Source organism: Hippichthys cyanospilos, chromosome 13 (genome assembly GCF_059441005.1).
Source record: "Hippichthys cyanospilos isolate Australia breed blue-spotted pipefish chromosome 13, RoL_Hcya_1.0, whole genome shotgun sequence".
NCBI lineage: Eukaryota > Metazoa > Chordata > Actinopteri > Syngnathiformes > Syngnathidae > Hippichthys > Hippichthys cyanospilos.
In genome coordinates this window covers 10,325,768-10,348,425 of record NC_142381.1, presented here as the reverse complement: position 1 = coordinate 10,348,425, position 22,658 = coordinate 10,325,768, and the positions used below count along the sequence as shown (strand labels likewise).

Sequence of the window (22,658 nt, the reverse complement as noted above, 5' to 3'; positions counted from 1 at the left end):
TAATTTGGCTGTGGTCTCTCACTCGCAGAAAGAAAAAGCTTCCCGTCCTTCCTTGCCGCACCAAACCCACCAAAACCAACTAAAGCGGCCCAGTTCCCTGACAGACTTAAGCCACGCCCACGAAGAGCAAGAAGTTGAATTTCTCAAGCTCCAGATTGCAGAACAACGTGGCATCATCGACGAACTCACTCAGGTCATATTTTTGTACATACTTCAATAGTCTGTCATAAAACCCACACAAAATGTGTCCTTGGTTATAAGGAGAAACTCAAAGCAAATAGTTATAGTAAATTAAATACAATACATTACATGGAATGTAATACTACTGTATAACAAATTAAATTGCATTCACAACAGGGCTGTCACCATCAAGTCCTTTTAAAAGGAATTATTCTATTAATTATTAGATTATTATTATTATTTGATGAAATAATTTGTTGAATGTGAATTTATTTTTAATTATCTACCAAGGTGGAACATGTGTTAAATCGAATGGATACAACTTCTTGTTATTTATCTTCTCTACAGATGAATTTTTTAGACCCCAACAAAATTTGCCTCCGCTAACAGGTCAACAGCCGTGCACATAGTGTTTGATGTACATTGCACATGTAATGATGTCCTTAAAGGGACACTGAGTAAGATTAAGACTGTTTTTCATTACGGACAGTAGGAGGTGCTGCATTTTCCATTGTCCGTAGCTATAACAGACTTGGCTGCCTCTGGGGGTGTGCCACCCTCCCATTTAATACAATTAGCTCCTATGAGGTCAATATCACTGGTGAAGTCTTTTGAGACTCAATTGTGCTTAAGGGCTATATACAGTAAATTAGACTTCTTTCTTCTTGATTTTCTTCTTTTTCTTCTACTTGTTCTCCTCCTTGTTTTTCTTCTTTTTCTCCTCATCTACTTTGTTCTCCTTCTCCTCATCCTCCTCATTTTCCTCCTTGACAAGCAGACTGCGAACATTTTGTGCTTGACTGCCTTCTACAGGTTAAAATTTATACACATAATCCAGAGCCACTATAGACAATGACAGTTTGTATTCTCGGAGAATACTGTCCAAGTGCTTTTGGGGAAGTTTTCTCCTCTGTTTTGCGAAACTCAATGTGCTACTAGTGGCTTTAATAAAACCCCAAAAATGAGAAAAACTAGGTGTTTTTAAGTACACAAATCAGCCATTTGGCCACTAGGTGGTGCACCAAGACAGACAATGGAGCCATCGATCAAAATGGTCTTTGTATATGTCTTTTTTTTCTCCCATATTCTAGGCCTTTTCCAGTTTTCAACAAGTGAACATTACTTTTTGTCACTCTATTTTCAGTTGAAAGTGATCCCAAACTTGTGATATCCTGTTTTGTTTTTTAAAGTTGATTTACCTGACCAACTTTTTCTCTTGGCTGTAATTCACGCTCCACTTAACTCTTATTAAAAAATTCTATGGGTTCTATCTATTATAAAATGTTTTCAAAAGAACGTTTTCATGACCTTTTAATTAGATTATTATTAATATTTTTGGATAGCTATGATTTGATAAGCCCCTGCACATTTACAAACAAAATGACTTGAACAAAAACTAAGTGTGATGTTCAACTACATCATGTTTGTGTTTAGGAACGTGAGCGTCTGGTGATGGGCAAAAAGACGAGGCGAAAACCTCTCAAACTAACCAAAGTAAGTACAGGATTTTGCTCATGCAGTTCAGTAATCACCTCATCTGTGTTTGGATGATCATGTGAATGCTGCTGTGCGTGTCTTTGCTTAATTAGGCTCAGGAGACATGCTAACAGTTCTACTTGTTTTGAGAACAATGCAACTCAAGCATGTCATGTTTTAACTGCCAAAAGCAAAATGATGCAATGTCTTATTCTGTATTTTTGCTGTCTTCAATGTTAATGAATGAATGAAATTGTGGGAAGCATTTGCAATGAATAGGAGTGTATGGACAATGATGCCTGGGTGAAGTAATTGCTGTGATCATGCCCAACATGTTGACGCTAATGCATGAGGGATGTTGCTAGGAGGCGGAGTTAAAGTAGTTGTCAGCACATAGGCTGTTCCACACCCCCACCTGGAAATAGTTGCTGTCTTGGCAAGGTTGATAGGGTTTTGGGTGTTGTGCCCTTCTTGACTAAGACACATTTTGAGGCAATTTTTGATACTTTTTGTGTAGTCTCTTTGGATAGTTTTGCTCCAATGGCAACATGACGGAGTACTTTCTTCTCATTCTCTACTTTTCCGCCTTTATTTGTCTTTGTGCACTGGTCTGCCTTTACTTTTCCGGTTGCCAGGAGATGACTTATAAACACGATGGTAAGAACTCACTGAGCTTCAAGAATAAACATAAAAAAATAATTATTCACAGACATAGGGACCTGGAAGGATTTTTATGCTTTTGTCAAGTCAGAAAAAGATAATTGAGGGTTTTTGATTTTATTTGAATGTTTGTAATCTTTTTTTTTTTTTTTTTTACATTCTTCTTCATAGAGGCATGTTGTGGAGACATATTTTGGATTTGATGAAGAATCTATCGAGTCTGAAACATCCTCTCTGACCTCCTTCAACACTGACCTCACTGATCGTACACCTGCCACACCTGAGGAGGAATTAGAGGAGGTAAAGAATTTGATATATTTTTTTTATTTAGCAAGAAGTCCGCAGAGCTTTAGGTAATAGTGAAGCATGGTGAGTTAAAGTCTATTTGTCCATGAAGTAAATGCTCTCGTTTCACAGAGTGTCTCTCGTGAGGAGTCGGAGCTTCGTTTTCGTCAGCTCACTCGAGAATACCAGGCTCTCCAGCGGGCCTATGCCTTGCTGCAAGAGCAGACTGGAGGCTCGCTTGATGCTGAGAGAGAAGCTAGGGTGTGTATTGTCAACGTCAATTGTCAATGCATTTTTTGTCAATCACTGAATTGGAAAATATTCACTTGTAGCTGCAATCACAGCTGGGTGCTTTTACGTAGTAGGCTTCTGTGGTAAACCTCTTTACAAAGAAGGGCTAACTTTTATCATAGATGCCATCAAGGCTTTTTTTTTTTTTTTTTAAGTTACATTTACCATTTATCAGACCAACAAATGTCACATTGTCTTCCACTTTCATGGCCTCCTTTTGGCTCTGAAGCCTAAGAGGTTATGCCAAACACAATGACAGCCGTGATTTAAAAAAATAAATAAAAGGCCTTAACTATGACTGTATTTAATTGATCGCAATTAATCTGTTCATCTCGTTACGCCCACAATTTGAGCTCATATCTTTTTCTCCTGTTCCTTTCTGACCTTTAACCCTTAGACACGTGAGCAGCTGCAGGCAGAGCTCAGTGCCTGCCAGGCCAAGATCACAGACCTGGAGAAGGCTCTGGTGGAGCGGGGGCAGGTAACAAAGACCAGAGATGGCGAGCGCAGTTCTCGGGTTCTTCTCTCGCTGGCCCTCCTGCATGTTTGTCTGGCCGCCCTGCTCCTGGGATGGCGCTATGCCGACCAGGTCTGCCGCAGATTCCTGTGATGTCACTTTCTGCATGTGTGGTATCACAACTTGGCGGCTGCATGCTGACCACTAGCCTTTCTGTTTTGGGTGCTGTAACTGTGAGATGTATTATTGTCTCCTCTTCATCGATAAAAGTATTCGTTTCCCTAAAGACAAGAGTTTTACACTTTCATGTACCGTTTGACCGTTGGTCAAAATGTTTAAAAGATAAGCCTGGTACCACATACAAATATTGTACATTAAATCAAAACCAAATGGTGGTCAAGTGTTGGCTATTTCACCTAATGTTGATTTTATTGTGCACATTTCATTTTGCATGATCACAAAGAACATTATTACCATATTTATTTATTTTTTGTCATTATACACATGATTATTAGTAAAACTCAGCTCTTCTGTTGAAGCTCATTTGTGTTTCTGCATGCATGAATGATCCAGCTCTGTTTTGAGATCTGATGCTCTGCTGAATTTTTCCTCTGACTGCCTTTTGTCACTGTAAACATCTATACAAGTGTGGCATGCTTTTCCTCGTTCCTTTCTCTGGATCAATAAACCTTTGCTACCGCCACTCTGTCTATCTTTGTGTCTATTTTGCCTTTGCATGTGTCATTTGCCACCTGGGAGCTTGTCTGATTTCTGTCCATGTTCTTGAATACCACTCGTTCCTTGCTTACCTCTGCTTATGTGCACCATTTATTTCTCGTGTTGTGTGTGGTTACTGTGGCAGGACTCAAAGTGGGTGGAAGAGAAACAGCACCTGCTCAGGACGAACCAGGAACTTCATGAAAAGGTAGTTTGACATGCTGCTCTATATACACTCGTGAGTTGAAGGACTTCAATTTGACTTTCGGCCTCACTAACAAATTCGCAACTTGTGACCAAACATACGGGAATACTAAGACGGCGAGTTAGGAAGGTGCTAAGCCGTGTGGTATTTTATAAGTAATTAACAAAACCTTGAAATTCCACCTCAAGTGTACCCCAAACCAGTGCAAGTTGGCTCGTATTCAGGGAATGTGATGAAATTCTCTTGTGATCGTATGTCTCACTGCAGCATTTTGTACTGACTGCAGACTTTTGATGCTATACAAGTTGGCTCAAACCATGCTGATATGGGGGACACTGGGTTTTTACGGTAATCCGTTAGAATGGCCTGCTAATATCACATTCTTTTCATGAACTTGAAGTATTACTTCGCTGAAATATAAACAGAATTCTTTTTTTTTGCATGGATGCTATTTTTAAAAATATATTATAAAATCTAAAGTACACTTGGCATACTTTCACCTACCGCTATTTCAGAACTGCTGGTCGAGAATAAATGAAACCGCAATTGTTTTAAATCAGACGATTTCTTGAGAACATGTCAAAAGCACTGAAACATATATAAATAAAAACACTGAGTATGTTTAAATAATTTACTCATGTGTGCAGGTGTGTGCACTCCAGCAGACAGAGGCGCGGTTGCAGGCCGAGGTTCAAGATGCTCGAGATCAAAACGAACTGCTGGAATTCCGGGTGCTGGAACTGGAAGTAAGAGAGTGTACCATCGTCAAATTGTCACCAGGAGGCGACAACAACAATCTCAGCTCGAGATGCGCACATGCTTACTACATACAATGACCCACCAGATTGATGTACTGTATACGTACTAAAGAAATAGTTCACATTTTGAAAGCCATGTTTTGTTTCGGTATGCTCCCCTGTTTCCTTGTTTTGCATGGCGGATTTGTGCATACCTCTGCACTGTTCTGGAATGTTCAGTAAATGAATGTTGTATTACAGGCTGAATGCAGTTTTACTTGAATAAATGTTTTTTTTTAAGTTCACCCTCCAAACATCATCTTTGTTCCTTTTGTCCTCCTTTTTGTGCATGTGTGTCCTAAATGTATTTTTACATGTGCTATCAGGCAGGAGTAATGGATTATATCAATAATTTCATGGATGGTTTGTATATTACATCAGAGTAATATTGATTGTGCCAACATTCACTTGTTTGTGGAATTTGCATCTATTTATGTTCCAGGTCTATTTTACTTGAGGCAAAGAGGCAGATGTCATTGTCAGTTTTGAGTTTCAGCATGCCCTTATATACTCCCTGTTGGTTTGACATGTTTATTTGTCCCACCTCCCTCATTTTAGCCGCTCTTGATCATGTTTCACTAGCGTAAGTAAACCCGTCATTATACATTTACAGTACTTTAAACAGTCACAAAAAGTTCATGAGTTTTCTTTTCCACTGAGCATCACTTAAAATAAATATGAAGACGTCACTAATGCGGTGTTGTTAACCTTGAGTGTGCATCTGCAGGAAAGAGAGCGAAGGTCTCCGGCCCTTAATCTTCATATGTCTGCATTCCCGGAGAACAGTAGCAGTTCCCTGCAGGTCTACTGCCGCCAAGAGGGAGTCAAGGTAAACCACAGCCACATACTTCATACAATCACAGACATTTAAAAAAAAAAAAAAAAGAGTTATGACATTCAATGACAGGTACAAGTGTTTGGTTTAAGGAGGGTCTAAAAATGTTTTTTTACTGAATTGATTTAAGCACAAAAGTAATTGCTCACTTTGGCTAATCAAGTACTAAAGTAATTTACCTTAGGCAATGAAGTACGAAAGTAATTAAATACTTTGTACTCGAGTAATCAATTTCTTTAGGATACTAACGCTAACGTCTTTGGGATGGAATGAATTAAATGATTCAAAGCTACTAACCCTCTGCAAATGTAATATCTGCTTTTATTCTGCTCAGGATGTAGTCATTCCAGAGTTAATGAAGAAACTGGATATCCTTGGCGATAACGGGGTGCGTGTGAGCCTAATGTTAACTGAAATGTTCTGCACTGCTTGACCTTTTGTGAAATGCTCATTTTCATCATCTGCCTTTGCAGAATCTTCGAAATGAGGAGCAAGTTGCAGTGATTCAGGCTGGCACAGTTATATCTCTGTGTGAAAAGGTGAGCCCTTGGAACGCTGATTGAATGAATGCATTTATTAAAAATCCAATAATCAATTTTCCCTCACTCTCTGTTGCTTTACAGTGGTTAAAACAGGTTGACAACACAGAGGCAGCTCTGACGCAGAAAATGATTGACTTGGAAAATGACAAGGTGAAAAATTTTACTTGATAAAAACAGTCTAATAATAATTACGAGCGTGAAAGCCAAAAGCTCACTTTTTTGTCTCGTCTCTCTTCTCATTGGATTTTGACTGTTCCAATTTTAACAAATTTACAATCAACACTATAACCAATGTGCTCTTTTTCTCTTTTGACAAACTTAGTTTTTCCACTGTTTCAAATTTGAACATTAAAAAGTTTCCTCTTCATTTCCAATGAGACAGGAATTCTAAATTCTATTTCAGCTTTGCACTTCACTACAGTTAAACTTCATTGCAAGTGCTTCCTTCCAGGATCATTAACTTAATGGGAGAGTCACTTGCCCAGGCATCAAGAGTTTGCTGGTTCCATTGCCGCCTTGGACTGTACATTATTAATATTTGAATGCACAAGGCACCACGTGCTAATGGATTTTACCAATTTGATCCCATCTAATTCAACCTATTTTCAGTTGAATTTCATATCAAACAAAACCTTTTCATGATCCATCCCATTACTGGCATTCAGCATGGCTATTTTTTTCCAGTTTCACTGAACCACTCTAGTATAGTGGTGCTCCATTTTAGACAACCCTGGTTTGAAACCAAGCAAGGATGACCTTTTTTTTCTTTTTTTAAAAATAATCTTCACATACTTAATTCACCTACCTCAATACAATATCTTTATTCATACAGTTGCGTTCTTCAATGTCTCAAACCCATAAAATCCCAAATCATTTTTGGCACAGCATTAGAAGATTCCAGGACCAATTCATCTCATTCCACAGTGTTCCAGAGGCCAGCGTTAGCACGATTGAAGATTTTAGTCTATCCTGATGACAAAAATATAATTAAATATTACGGTTCATTTATTTTTGACTTCATGTTGCTGGATGGCCATTAGGACAGGTGGTCGAATACATTGCTAGAACATTCCCATTCAAAAGTGTGTGTGACTATTTTTGTTGCATCGTGAGTCTATATGTTATCATTTTAGCCATTGCACTTTTCACAGTCTTTCACTTTAGTGACTGTAAACTAAAGCAATCAATCAAACAGTCATGCAATCGATGCCATTCTTCCACAGGAGCTGTTTAGCAAGCAGAAGGGCTTCCTTGAGGAGGAATTGGACTACAGGAAGCAGGCTTTGGACCAGGCCTACATGGTATGGAGCCAGATGGGAAAATTACCTGCAGCATATCTTGCATTTCAATTAGAGATGGCTAATAGTTTAGATTAGCGTTTCCCAAACTTTTCTTACAGAAAATATTAGTTTCTTGTAATGCCAATCAGTAATCTAGGGGTGCACCATTTTCATTTCAGCATGAGGCATTTGAATGCAACACTTCCATGAAGGTTAAATTTGTCCCATTGTGTTGGGATACTGCATCTTTTACTACTGAATTCAATACGATTGTTATATCACGTAATTTTCTATTCTCATGTTACAGATTGGTTACCCTCAACATTTTTATGGTTGTACACATTTTAAATTAATAATCCTTTATAATACACTGGTCTGAACTGGATTCTGTCCTCATCCCTCCTATTATGTGGGTCAAAGTGACCCATTTGAAAGTTAATGACGAATGTAGTTTTTTAGTAAAAGTCTCCCACTTGGCTTATGAATAATTATGATACCTATTAATATCTATACATTTTCGTTGAATGGTTTTTCACTTTTTTGTGCTTTTAAGTAAACCAAAATGACTCAAAAGTATTATTGTTGCTTCTGAGGCAAGAGGGTGAGGGAGAATCACAAATTTATTAATTAGAGGGATTACACACACCCAAAAAGTTTTCAGAACTTTTACATATGACCCCGGGTCACATTGTTTCTTGCAAACAATATGACCCCGGGTCACATTGTTTCTTGCAAACAAACATAACAGAAGGGTTAAATATGTCAAATTGTTCATGTTCACAAGGCGCAATATTAACTTGTAGTATTTCCAGCGGTGAGACAGGCAGTAAAAAGATTTGCAGAATGTTGAAAAGTGTTGTGCTGTTATCACTTATCATAAGGGGGTCAAGCACAATAAGTTGGAAGAGCGTTACCCATATCTGCCATCACATTGGTGTCTTTGTGCCTCATATTGATTTCCTCTGCATGCCTTATTTGTTGTTTTTTTTTTTCCCATCTGCACGCGCATGCCGTTCCGTTTGCGTGTGTGTGTTTGTGCTGTATGTGGCTGGCTGTGCAGAGGATCGAGGAGCTGGAGGCCACGCTGTATAGCGCTCTGCAGCAGGAGCAGCCGTCGTGCCAGGCGGTGGCAGAGTCGCTGACAGACAGGCAGAGGGAGGAGCTGAGGCTCGCCGTGGACAAACTGCGGCGTCAGATTCTCCGGCAGAGCCGGCAGTTTGACAGTCAGATCTTACAGGAGCGCATGGAGCTCTTACAACAGGCCCAACAGGTAAGGCTGAATCGAACTCCAGTGAGGTGACAAGGCCTCCTCCAATCTGATTCGTTTGACCTTTCAGACCACCAAATCTTTGGTGTTATGAAAAGATGCAGTATCCCTGTGTGTCCACAGTGAAACCGTGTCTCCGAATGAGTGTTTGTGTGAATGTGTCCGTTTCATCGTGGTGATTCCCCCACTCCCTCCTACAACTTTACCCCACACGTTCAGCATCCGTCCACTCGACAACTCACACAGTAGCTTTGTTGTATGTTGCTCATCAAACACCTTCAATTTCATTTGAAGCACTAACAGAGAGCACCCTCCAACCAGCAAAAGCACAAATTCATGATCCGTACTAACTAATTGGATGCAGTGTTGACTAACGTTTAATGAGTCACAGAACAGCTGGAGAGTTCTTAGAAAAAAGAAAGACTAACTGGAAGGATTCACAATAGGAAAAAACAACTTGCATATAGGTTTATTGTTTTTAGTGAATAAAACATGGAAATGTTAAGCTTCATATTTAATGAGACGTGTCAAATGCAAACTGTGCAATTAGAGGTATGGTCAAAAAATAAAATGTTTTTTTTTTTAAGTCATCCTGATGATTAACATTTTTACAGAAGAGGATTAGGGCCAGTGAAGAGAAAATAAAGGTTTGGCATTATTCTGACTTTCATCTCAGAAATTTGACTTTATTCTGAGAATTCTTACAACCGTTCTCACCTGTAAGTCAAAATTCTGAGAATTGTCAGTATTCTCACTTTATTCAGTCGTTCTAACGTCATGATCAGACCTTTCTTAAATGCTACTACAATTATGGAGTTGGTTGCTATTGTCAAACTTTTTGTAAACCACATTTTCAGCATTCTGAAACTTGGGCAAAAACCATTTCAAAGCTAGCAAATGCAAACTTGTCATTTTTGAAAATGCCTAATCAAGGAAATTATTTTGCTAGATTGCCCTCCTCTACATTGTAATATTATGCATAATTTGTCAGTCTTACATTATTTTCAAGACCGTCAATGGGCTTAATCCTACTTTAATGTCCACAAGAGTACCAACATTTCTTCTTAATAATTATTTATGATCCAGAATTGTAAATTTACTTTGGACAAATCTCGATGGTTGTTGTGGTCAGTGCTAAAATTTTGACCGTCTAACTACATGTGTTTTTACCATGCAGAGAATTAGAGAACTGGAAGACAGGATCGACTTGCAAAAGAGGCAAATAAAGGAAATAGAAGAAAAGGTACTTCTTACGTAAAGTCACAGTGAGACCATAAAAGTACCATTTATTCAACGTTTGTTCCTGACAACTGACTGCTTTCCTTCTCTCTTTTTTATGACACGTTGACTTGACCCCCTTTTGTTCTTTTAGTTTTTGTTCCTCTTCTTGTTCTTTTCTTTAGCCTTTATTCTTTGGCCTTAATGAACATGACTGTGGAACCACATCAGGTATACAATACATATCTCGTGTTATACATTTTCACCCATGGCCTTTTAATGTAATCATACATTTGTTTTTATTTTCAGGTTTAAGTTGCTGTAGTGGCAAGAGAGGACAAAACAACAACACATCATTGTTTTTTATGCATTTGTAGACTCATGAAAATCCAATGGCCTTTTTTGAAAAAATGCACTTTTTGCAGAAGAAATCAGCTGCAAACATGAAACAAATAACTATATATACACGAGATGCAAGATATATTTATGAATGACTACTAACTGACTGCTATGCTGATATTTGGAACTGAAACAAAAACATTCACGCTGCTGTGTGACGCACACAAGTTGGATATATGGAGAAATACTAAAGATCAGAAGTGCTATGGAGGATAAAAGTCACGGGAGGAGAATATTAAAGTGCAGACAGCGAGGGGGTGGCAAGTTAAGAATTCCGACAAAGTATCACGTTCTTTGGCGTTTCTAAGGAAACAGGAGGGCAACACATGTTTACAAATGCGCTCAATTGAACTTACTGACTTGAATCTGCATGGAGAAGAGGAAACCACGATCAGTGCAGGACAACAAAAAAGGTTACCACAGATCATTGATTTCAAGTATAATTAGTAATCTTATTTTTCGTCTCTAACTTTATGCCTACTGTATGCTGATCAAATCCGTTTTTATGCATGGGGGCTTTTGTGCTTGCGTTGTTAGGAGTTGTAAACAAAGGTCAATCAGTGATCTATGATTGGCTGTCATTGTGTGGCATAACCTGAGAGACGACTGCTGTAGGTGGGAGGGCAGGTTCAGGAGCAGAAGAAAGATGTGAAAATGGAAGAGCATGTAGGAGTTGTCAGTCTGATCAATGGTAAATTGTCATTTTAAAAGTTATGTTGGGATTATTAGTGATTAGTAATTGAAAAAAAAGGAGTTGGAGTAACATGAGAGATAGCGGTCCTCTTCGTCTTGCTACCAAGCTGTTAACATTAATAATAGATGAGTGTAATCAATATCCAAAGATGCACAATTGTCCACATTTAGCAAAGGTGATTTATTTTTTGGCGTGTACACTTCACGCATACCGTCGTTTTCTCTGCAGCAGGGAGAAAAAAATCACCAAGGGAACACAAGCAAACCAAAAGGCGGTCACATGACCCGTGAGAGCTTGCGAGAAGTGAAAAGAGCCCGGTTACCATGGATACGACTGGACAGCACTAGGACCTTACGTTAAGACTGAACGAGTATGAGCCTCGAAGGGGACTCCCAAGTTCAACCATTCATTGAGCAACATGAGTAACAGGTGAGGGGGGATCCGGTGACGTGATACATGCACACACACCTTCGCCTCTTATGTGAATTTTGGCATGCTGCCTGTTACATCTACCGTGGAACTATTGTGCCAACCTCATTCAAAGTAATAAAACCAATTTGCTAAATTCTAAGGGGGGGGGAACACTGTCGGGAGTCTGAGGATACGTCGTGACTTTTTCTGTCTTGTGATACGTAGATCAGAGAGTAAGAGAGTGCAGGGAGGCGCCTGTAGCAAGAGTCGCTTGTGTGTGTCGCCCACCCACTCCAGCATGTAATACTCCCTGAGCTATTGCACGCTGAGATAGAACGTTAGGACCATGGTGAGTCAGAGCTCTGCATGTGTTTCATTTTATTGTATTTTTCCAATGGTAGTTTGAGGATTTGTCGTACGAGGTACAAACACTAACGTAAACATAATTCCATCCAGACTGGGGACGAAGTGGAACGTGTATGGCGAGAGCGGCTGCAGCGCTGTGAGAGAAAGCTAAAGGCCAAAGAGGACGAGTTGGGTCGCCAGTCCCATTACTTTGATGACTTGAAACACCAACTCCACCACAAGCTCAGCCTGGCGAGGGACCGAGAGGAGATCCTGCAGAAGCGCATCTACGCTTTGGAAAAGCAGCTACTTGACATGACTGTGAGTGCGGCCACTGATGTCGCAGCATTGAGTGCGGTCCGAATCGTACCCAGGACCGAAAGACTCTGGCGGGAACCGGGTGCAAGGGAAGAGTGTGAGGGCGAAGAAGAGAAAAATGAAGGAAGGAGCAACCAATGGCAGCCAAGTAATGGAGAAGAGCGAGATGGAAGGCAGAACATGGGAATAAGTGAAAACCAAAGGAATGCAGACAACAAACTGAACTCAAATGAGGTGCGGTTACAAAGTTTCATCATGACCCTGCAAGAGGATCTCAAGGTACTGCTGGAGAGAGAGGAAAATGGGGTGCAGGAACATAGGAGGCTGATAGAGCAGCTCCAGGAGGCCCAGGAGAACAGCCTTTTCCTGTGCCGCAAGGTGGAGGAGATGAAGGGCGAGCTGCAACAGCTGAATTTGTCTGAAAGTGCCCTGACGAAGGAGGTGGAAGAGCTCAGAGTAGAAAACGAAAGACTCAAACATGACCCGAAAGGTTCAACTCAACAAACTCCCAGTCAGTCATCTGCAATCTCTGCTGATGTTTGTTCCAGTGCTGCTGATGCTTGTCCAATTCTACATCCTGCAGATGGAAGCTCTGAAAAGGTGTTTGTTTTTTGTGTCTTTTTTTTGCACATACACAAGAGCTTAAACATGCTGGAATCAACTAGAATGTGTGTTGTTGAGACTAGGTTGAGTCTTGTTATTGACGGAAATGATTTTTTGTGTTATGTTACATTTCTTTTTTTTTCTTCTATGGTGCTGGTCACCAGCCTATCATAGGGCACATACTCTATAAAAAATGATTCACCATGGGTGGAGATCTTGGCCCGTCTTAAGATTCACTTCTGAATTTTGGGTCTACAACTTGATCCAATAATTGGTTTTCGATTCAAAATGATTTTTCGTTTCAAAATGATTTGATTGGCAACCATTCAATCTGTAGATGTGCTAAGAATCATCATGACCTTTTACACATAATGTAATGATGGGAAGTTGGAGTTGGGGTCGGAGTGAACGAAGATGCCAGCAACAGGAAATTTATTGCCTCCAAAAACTCAAATATGGGGACAAAATTACACATACGACAGAAAAATGTGTCCCGAGAACATACGGTAACAGACTTCCCCCACACTTGTCCTGCAGTCTCAACGTCCCCCTCTGGAACTCCTCCTCTCAACCACAGTTCCAAGGGTGAATTATGTATGCCCCACTACAATAGCAAATAATTATCATCTAGCACTAAAGTTGGAGACTTGCTGGATCATGCAATGACGGCATATTTGAGTGGCGGTTTCTTAGCGTCCTTAATCATTGATCAAATATGATTATTTAATGGGGGTGTAGTAATATTGTGAGTCATGATATGGTGGCAATAATAACTGAATCCAAAGGAAGAGGAAGCTAGCTGGTGGAAACCACTGTCAGGCCAACTTCAAAATAAAAGTGTAATATAAACACAGCGTTGACATCTATATGTTATTTTGTAGTTTATTTTGAATTCGGCATCCGCAGCATGCAATTGGTGTGTGACATGATGTTGGCTCTTCCTTGTCTCTTCCTTGACAGTGCGTATCAGGTCTAATTACACAAAAGCCAACGGGAAGCGGATTTAGTGAGCCAAAATTATGTTTTCCTTTCCGGAGGCCTAAAAAAGTCAAAAAAATTTTGCAACTTAAATTAATGACACAATAATGTGAAAATTTAACTAGTACTTTTGAGAAGTTTCTTTCAAATGTGAAAAATGTATCATACCAACTAAGAAAAACTAAACCACAATCTGCTCTACTAAATTTGCATTATTTTTGTCCTGCAAGGTATTGGATTTGCAAGATGCAGTTTCAGCTGTCCACCACCAGGCTGCAGCAGCAACCTCCAAGAGTGCCACTCAATCTCCCGCTATACCTGCCAAAGATGAGCCTTTGTATTCCTCTACAAATGACTCTCCGAGCCTTTTGCCTTGCTCCAGTCTCCAAATCCTCAACTTGGCTTCAGTGAAAATTGAAGAGTGGGGCTCCCCTGGAGTATTCAATGTGGAGGACACACACAGCGAAGAATCCGAAGCCCTGAGGGAGGCGTACAGGAGCTTAGGTTTAGGTGAGGACCTGCAGGGTCTTAGAGAGCAATGCGAACATCTGGAGGCTGCCCTTCAGCAATCGAAGCAGCAGCTGCAGGTCATGGCTCAGGAGAATGTGCAACTTAAAGTACAACTCAGGAACCAAAGAGAGGAGTTTAGCGCAACGATAACTAGTAATGTGTCCGACGCTAGCCAATCATCCCCTGTCCTAGGTGATGTCACCGACCCCGACGGACTTCTCCATGCCCTCAATCAGGAGAACCGAGCCTTGGCTCTCCACATCGAGGAGCTCCTGGCTCATATTGAGCTCAGCGAAGAAGAAATGAACAGTGAGCGATCTCATCTGAAGGCCAAGATTTTACATCTGGAGGAAGACAAAGCCAAGATGGAGCGGCAGAACCAAGAGCAAGGAGGTCTTATTACAGAACTCACCAGAAAGACTGAGGATGATCTCAATACAATTATGGAGCTGCGGCAAAAGATGGAAGAGCGTGTACCGAGTCAGTCAAATGATCAAGTGGAACAAGTCACAGAGTCCATCCAGAGCCTGAAAGCTGAGCAAATGCGATTATCCGACTGCGTGGTGACTCTCAGAAATGAACAAAGGGAACTCTTTCTGACAGTCCAAACACAGAGTGAGGAGAAGCAGCACTTAACTCGAACAATTTGGGCCATCAAGGAGGAGAAGGACGGGATCGCTCGATCCCTGGATGGTCTTAAGCAGGAGCGGGACCAAATAATCAGGGTGGTCAGCGGCCTGAAGGATGTGCAAATGCGTCTTTCAAAGTCTCTAAGTGACCTGAAGGAAAAGAAAAAGAAGCTCACTGAGTCTATCCTGGTCCTTGAAGAGGAAAAAGAGAAACCGGTAGCCCCGTTGTCAAGCGGAAAAGAGAAGATCCCACAAATTGCACTAATGATGCAACCTGTGGAGCGAGAGGAGGACCAATTGAGTTTGGAAACAGAATCTGTCCAAGAGTCCCCGGATAAACCTCGACCATGCCATGATTTACAAGCCGATCACGACGGGCTGCTGGAGTCAATTAACAATTTGAAGGATGAAAAAGGAAGAACGGAAAATTCACTCAGATGTTTGAAACAGGAGGAGGCACAGATAATGAAATCAATTCAGTATCAAAGAATAAAACAAGAATCGAGTGAGCTGCTGGGGGAGATTGAAGTTCTCAGAGGAGAACTGAAGACGTCACAACAAGAACTGGACAAACGACATGCAGAGGTCAGTTTTAGCATCTTTTCTCCTCAATCACACTGAAATAGAATCCAGAATAATTATTGTTTGCTTTACATATGGACAGGTTACAGAGCTGCGCGTGGCGTTGAGTCAGTCAGAAACTCGGAGGGAACATGCAGAGAGGAAAGCGGCTCTAGCAGGTGATGAAGTGAAGAGAGTGACAGATTTCATGAATCAAATGGAAAAAACATCTAAGGAAAACGGACACCTTACCTCACAGGTATCAGTAAAAGTTATGGTCTTTAAAGGATGGGCTAGCCATTTTAAGCAATAAAAAGTAGAACACGGGATATGTTTTTGTTTTAGGTCAATGAAGATTTTTGGCAGACAAAATAATAAAAATTACAGATGAATCGACCTGTTAAATGTAACAATTATTATTTATTCTTTATAAAGTTTGTTTCCAATTATTTGATGATTTCATTATTTTTAATGTACAAATAATATCTCAGCTAATGACATATGATGTCTAAGCTTGCACATGACCAAACCCAGAAAGTAGGTGAGCCATGTGCTTGTTCCATGAGCGCTAAGCACATGTGATGTCATTCTAGTCACCAGCAAGCAGCAACATGTTATTTTAAAGATATTAATTGTACATGAAAAAGAACATAGTCATTAAATTAATCAGACAAAAACGGCTAGTAAAATGATTGCAAAACTGAATCTGATTGTGTGTCATAGTAGTACTATACAGGTACTTGGTGTTGTAGATAATCATCTCCTCCTTTTAGGAATTTTTTTAAGTCCTTTTTTTTGGTTGTGTTCAGATGAAAGAGTTACAAGACAAAGTGTCTGCCCTCGTCAAGGAAAAGGCTGCCACTCTGTCACTCAAATCCCAAATGGAAGATCAACACAAAATCGTCACAGCTCAGCTCAAAGCCAAGGTAACATTGTACAACTTGTTTGCTTTGTTGATTTGTAGACATTTATCAAATCTGACTTTGTAGACGGTAGCTCTAGAGGAGCTGAACTTGGAATACATTGCTCTAAAAAAAGGGCAGGACAACAATGATGACCTCATTGCTCTCATGTCCCTTCGCACACGTTACAATGAAATCCTAGACAAGGTGAGCACATGTGTCATGTGTGATTCCCGTCTCAATCTATTGTCCTATCCAGTGGATGAAATGCACATTCTAGTATTTGTTTTTGTTTGTAGTATGAGGCACTCCAGAAAACAAAGAGCCAGACTGATGAGGATTTAATTCCTTTAAAGGTGAGAAATACATTTTTTATTTTCTTCATTTTAGACGATTGATTTTTTATTTGATTTTTGATCAAACAAATAAACCCAACAAACATGAATTTAAAGGTTTTATTGGTTAAAACAAATCCTGTAGAAAATAGTCTGTCAAAAATTATGAAAAAAAATATTTTTCCATTTTGAGTGGAAAAAGTTAAGATTTTGTCTATTAAGTAATTTGATAACCAAATTATTTTTTTGTGTACAATAAATACCTTTAAAAAAATTCTGCTTGAAGTCTACTGAAAAATGATATCACCTGCTCAAGGCTTGTTTAATGATCAATCATGAGTCATATAATTTTTTAATTAAAAGAGAACAAGGGGGTAGGGATAGATACGTTTTGTACTTCTTTCTACTTGTCTTGAACATATAAATTCTAGTGAACTATTGTTTTATTTGTTTATATGTTCAAACAATCAATAAATCAATCAATCCTGACTCACTTGTTTGATCATGTGACATTCTTAAGATGAACCATAGTTGGTCGTTACCTGAGCCTTCAGCACATGTGATGTCATGTTAAGTCTGCAGCAAAGTGCAAAAACAATGTGTTTTTAAATTCAATTTACGTGAAAAATAACATAGTCATCAAATTAACTTTTTTAAGGGTCCAGACATTTAATATTTTGTTTAAAATATTTACAAGTATTTACAAGCTGAAGGTGTGTCTAAAAATGGTTGGTACTAAAAAAGTTAGTAATTGTAAAAGTATTGAGTTTTTACTGCTAAAAACGGCTAAATAAATGTACCATCCATTTAAATGCCACAATTAAGTAGTTAGGACCAATTGTCAACATTTTTTGTCAACCACCTATCTAGCATTCTTCCACTTTTGCAAAATCTCGATTTCAGAATTTAGCTTATTTTCAAATCTTTGACTTTTATAATGATTAATTCAATGTATTGCCCAGCACTACTTGAACATTGAATGCTTAATAGACATATCATCTGATGACAGGCCAAGCTTTCCTGCCTGGTGTTAAAATGTCAAGAGAGGAACAGTTTATTGGCACAGATGATGAAAGCCTTGCACAGGCACAAGACTGCGGATTCTACACTGACACAGCGGGTTGATGAGCTGCTCAGAGACCCGGCACTGCTCGAGTACACTGCTGCATTTGCACCTGAAGGCTTTGCAAAGGGCCAGGATTGTGAGCTCACGCCGGGATTTGTTTCCAAATTCTCCGGCTACAAAAGTGGACAAACACAGAAGGATTCTGACAAAGAAAACCGAGAACGGAAAAGGACAAAGCACGCTTTTTGGGAGGAGTCGACGACAAACATCCCTAACAGCGGTTGTGATGTTCCGCATGAGCCAACTGTACAAAGGAAGCAAAATGCCAACTCGTCCGTGCCAACTGAGCAAGAGGTCAACCAGGTGTCATCATCATCACGATCTGTGAAAGAAGTTCAATGTGGCCAACAAACGCTTGTAAGACCTTTACAACAATGTCTTGTAGTAAAACCTTTTTTTTTGTTGTGTATTAGCACCAATTAAATTCACTTAGTCAGGCCAAAACTGTCAAATATTGAAGGTGTACTTTAACATTTTTCAGCAGGATATAGTCATAAATAAACGAATAGATAAATAAAATATTCAAACTTTTGAAAAAACAAACCAGAAATAAATTAAAAGCTAGGAGTGTTTTTTGAAAAAAAAAAGCATCTTGCTGGGAGCTGAGCATCACTAAACCTTTGACCCGAGAATCGCCCCTGACTGGTAGTGAATGAGCTGTACATCAAAAATAATGAAGTTATAAAGTATACACAGAATATTAACAATATCCTGCTGAAATTAGATACTTAAATCCCCATAAAGGGACAGTGTGTAAGATTTAGACCGTTTTTCATTAAAAAGGAATAAACTAAATGATTGTAAATTTCAAAAACTTGCAAGTGAATTTGCTCTTTATGACCAACAGTATGTTTTCAATCTAATCATAGGTCTAGTTATCATTAAATAATATTATATGGGGGGGGGGCACTTCTCCGGAGGCGGCCATGTTTGTTATGGCTCCTGACAACGGTAAATGCAGCAGCTGCAGCACCTCCTGCTGTCATTAATGAAAAATGGTCTAAATCTTAGTCACTATTTCTATAAGAAGGGTCATTGACAAGACTTGTCAGTATTAATAACATTATTGACACGTTTTTATCTTCAGAAGAATTCCAAAGTTCTTTTTTCTTTTTTCCATTAAGGCAACCCCTTCTTCCGCTGAACCTGAAAAAAAATTCCTGGATATAAAACCCGAGCCCTGCCCAGGCCCAACCAACGAGTTTGACTCAAGCAGGTCTATTGTGAGTCTTGCCACTCCAATCTCGGTTGGCCAGGTCGGCGTGAACAGGAGAATGAGCAGTCCTGAGAAGATCGTCAACCTCCAAGAGCAGTTACAGCAGACTCTCCTGAGTAGCTGTAAGGTACGAGAGGCAGCATTTCATCATATTCAATCGACAAATCTTGTCATTGTATGTGTAATACGTCTGCTTTAATTCCAAGGCCGTGGAGGCCAGAGCAAGACTAGAGCATCACAGAAGAAAGTCACCCTCAGCTACCGAATCCCCGGACTCGGCTTCTCAGAAACAGCTGCAAGGCCTCAGTGTCATTACGCCACCTAGTGGCCCCCACCCGCTCTTCAAGGGGGAAAATCAGCCGGCAACACTTTTTAGTGCAGTCACCACAAAATGCGCCAACATGTCATTCGAAAGTCATTTGTTGTCAAAGAGTCATCTCAAAAGAGCCATGCCCATCACAAGCTGTGCAACTAACTCAACGAGCACTGCCGCCTCAAGCAAAACAAACTCCACCTCAAGCAGTGACCCTGATAAATTAACATCCCTGAAGCAAAAAAGAGAAATTTCTCCTGACGTGGCGGAACATTCCTCTCCTTTAATGACCTCTAAAACTACTGACCCTGGTGACTTCATGTATGACACAAAGCTCAAAAGCACTGCCTCAGACATTCCTGCTCCGACTAAAGTGACTGCCCACGAAGCTGATGTTTTTAGTAGGCTAATAAAACCTAATGGTGCTGATCCCCCTGCATGCGACGGCCTCGCATTCAAGTTGCATTCAGCTCAATACTCTACAGAGTGTTCATCAAAAAAGTCCTATGTTGCACCAGAAAAAATGAGACCTTCAAGACCCAAGCCAGGTAATATGACCTTGCACCCCACACTGGGCTGAACAAAAATATGTGACTTGTGCGTGATTTTCCATAGATGCCCCTGCAGAGGTACTCTTCGTAGAGGTCATCAAACAAGTGGGTCAGAGCAGCCTCTTGATTGGCTGGGAAAGACCACCTCTGGATGAGTTGGGCTGCAGTAACGGCACCTTTGTGTATGGATACAGGGTAGGGAAGACATATTTAATCGAACAGAATCAGAGACACTCCTGCAGGTTTAACGGAATTATCAAATGACGTGTATATGGGCTCCCTCTAGTGGTGTGTGAAGAATCACTGAATTAAATAGAAATTTAACTGCTACAATAAATTAAAAAAATTTTAGAAAGGTTTATCTTTACACATTAATGTTTGTACAATTTTTTGGCTTTCATGTGCAACACTTTTTTTTTCCTTTATTTAATTTCAAAGCATTTTTCTATGTTAATCTTGAAATTGTGCAATTAAAAATCTTCAAATATTTGAAAATAAATAACGCCTCAAAATTTTGATGGTATACTTGTGCCTACGACAGCCAATATTTTGGTTGTCCATTGGTGGTTCTTGGATAGCATACTACTTTTTTGAAGTGATGCCTGATTTAAAGATTCTGAAGACCACTTGGTTCATTAAGGTCAAAATTCCCAAGTATCAGAATACAATAAAAGCCAGTTTTAATACAAGTTTGTATCATAATAATGTGCACGATTGTGTCAAAATTCCCATCCTTTCAGGTGTTTGTGGATGGAGAGTTCTACAAGTCTGTGATGAGCTCAGCATGCACCAAGGTATGTAAATGAGTGCTGTCAAAAGATGGACAAAATACATTATTTCTTTAAGATCCATCTGATCTCTTTTTTAACCTCATCTAACAATTTCTGAGTAATACCTTCCACCGTGTTTCTTTATTTAGTCTTTTTAGGGCAGAAATGGAAAAAGAAGTAGTGGATTCATTTTTTTTTTTTTTTTGTATTTTTTAACAGATGCATTTGTAACAATTTACCACTTGCTGTATTTGAGACTACTTGCAAAGTGCTGGCTGCAGCCTTTAGTTTCAACCATCAGGCAAAATGGTGCTGTTTTTTTTTTTTTTTGTCAATTAATTAGAAAATAAACTAAAACCCCATCCATTCTTTCCGATGCACCCTTGCTCACACAAGTAGTATTCTTGAGTTAAGCTGAGGAAAGAGCTTTGCACTCTCACGCTACATTAGCATCTTTGTTGCCATCACTGGCTTAATTGATTTCAATCAATCTGTTATTTTTCCACCCCTCATGTCAAATAGTGTCATTGAGCCTTTAAAAAAAATATTTAAATTGTTAATATTTTTGGGAGGGGTGTTGATTTATCATTAGTTTCATTGTTTTGGGTTGTATAAATAATTTAAGTTTTTTATTGATTATTATATAAGAACATCTCCTGTGTAACACATAAATTCTATAGTATGTCTACTGTGTATTTTACAGTGTGTCCTGGAAAACATGGAACTGATTTACCCTCTTGAGATCGGCGTCCAAACATTGGGCTCCAATGGGCTGAGTTCAAAAAGAGTACACACCGTGTATACACCTCCTTCTTGGACAAGTCACCCCTGAATGGCACTATCCTGGATTCATCATGTAAGACTAAAAAAAATGAGCAAAAAAATGGATGTAGCAACTTGTCTGGAGAAATGCACCAATATCTGTGAAAACTCAAAAGAGGAAGACCTTGCAAAAGCCAGAACGCTGTTGATTTTTAAATGTCTGACAAAAGAAGTCAAGCTTAAAATTCCAGAACATTCTGACAGTCATTTTATGCTTTCTCTCGCATCACAAGGGTGATGATGTCATCACATTGGGCCAGCTCAGATTACAACGCACCAATAATACTGTCACATGTTCTTGACTGTCCAAAGAGCTTTATGGGGACTTGCTGCTGGACACTGGACCTCAGAGCAATGAACTGAAGACTGAAAAAGAAGTTTGCGTGTCAATATACAGCCACTTTGTTGAATTCCCCAAAAATGGATAGCTTCCAAATTCCGAACACGATCAGCTAAGACTTACCGGGAGATATTGATGTCTGCCGCACATGTTTACACTGTGGTCCAAACACAGACGGACATCATGTGTCTTAGTAATTCACCGACGAGCTCTGCTGCTGCTGCCTCTGGATGCTGTGACGCTCATGACTCCCCGCCCCCCCACCTCCCCAAGCAACACAAAATGCTTTGACCTGAGGCTCTCACCTTCAATTTTACCCCAAGGACCCAAACAAAAACAATGACCTTGAACTTCAAAGACTATTTTCTGATGGACATGAAACACAGGTTCTATTTGACTTTTCAGTATTTTGCACACAAACTAACAGTATATAAAAGAATAATCCGATTTCATGTTTGCCCATTGACTTCTCGGTTTCCTAAAAAAGACATGTTTTGTCATTTCTATATGGGTGTAGAATAAAGAGTGGGGCAAATGTATTTTTCTATCAGTGATTAATATAATTGTTTAACCATTGACACCTCGCAGCTGTACAGTACAGAGAATAAACGTCTACAGTATGTCA

At 39.6% G+C, this 22,658-nt stretch overlaps 2 protein-coding genes across 4 annotated transcripts in view; both read left to right on the top strand.

The window, feature by feature from the left end:
• Positions 1-10,430, top strand: part of jakmip1 (janus kinase and microtubule interacting protein 1) — a 20,570-nt gene extending 10,140 nt beyond the window's left edge. Inside the window, exons 8-22 of the mRNA XM_088431398.1 lie at positions 29-193; positions 1,615-1,674; positions 2,488-2,616; positions 2,734-2,862; positions 3,290-3,373; positions 4,212-4,274; positions 4,919-5,017; positions 5,796-5,897; positions 6,238-6,291; positions 6,377-6,442; positions 6,527-6,595; positions 7,669-7,746; positions 8,786-8,995; positions 10,170-10,235; positions 10,365-10,430. Coding sequence (XP_088287524.1) covers positions 29-193; positions 1,615-1,674; positions 2,488-2,616; positions 2,734-2,862; positions 3,290-3,373; positions 4,212-4,274; positions 4,919-5,017; positions 5,796-5,897; positions 6,238-6,291; positions 6,377-6,442; positions 6,527-6,595; positions 7,669-7,746; positions 8,786-8,995; positions 10,170-10,235; positions 10,365-10,415 — 1,425 coding nt within the window. The 3' untranslated portion in view covers positions 10,416-10,430. The remainder of the gene's footprint in view (positions 1-28; positions 194-1,614; positions 1,675-2,487; positions 2,617-2,733; positions 2,863-3,289; positions 3,374-4,211; positions 4,275-4,918; positions 5,018-5,795; positions 5,898-6,237; positions 6,292-6,376; positions 6,443-6,526; positions 6,596-7,668; positions 7,747-8,785; positions 8,996-10,169; positions 10,236-10,364) is intronic.
• LOC148413777 (uncharacterized) lies at positions 10,409-22,658 on the top strand. Of its 3 annotated transcripts, XM_088431397.1 has the most exons (17): positions 10,409-10,441; positions 10,520-11,022; positions 11,532-11,732; positions 11,940-12,063; positions 12,171-12,977; positions 14,189-15,682; positions 15,762-15,917; positions 16,468-16,584; positions 16,648-16,767; positions 16,860-16,916; positions 17,905-18,378; positions 19,146-19,364; positions 19,444-20,098; positions 20,166-20,296; positions 20,842-20,895; positions 21,575-21,727; positions 21,927-22,658. In XM_088431397.1, exons 4-16 carry the CDS (start codon positions 12,061-12,063, stop codon positions 21,701-21,703), a joined length of 4,416 nt encoding a protein of 1,471 aa, XP_088287523.1. In that variant the 5' UTR covers positions 10,409-10,441; positions 10,520-11,022; positions 11,532-11,732; positions 11,940-12,060; the 3' UTR covers positions 21,704-21,727; positions 21,927-22,658. The 3 variants fall into 3 exon arrangements, with proteins under 3 accessions (XP_088287523.1, XP_088287521.1, XP_088287522.1); XM_088431395.1 differs by having other exon boundaries at positions 21,575-22,658; XM_088431396.1 differs by having other exon boundaries at positions 10,520-11,300; positions 21,575-22,658.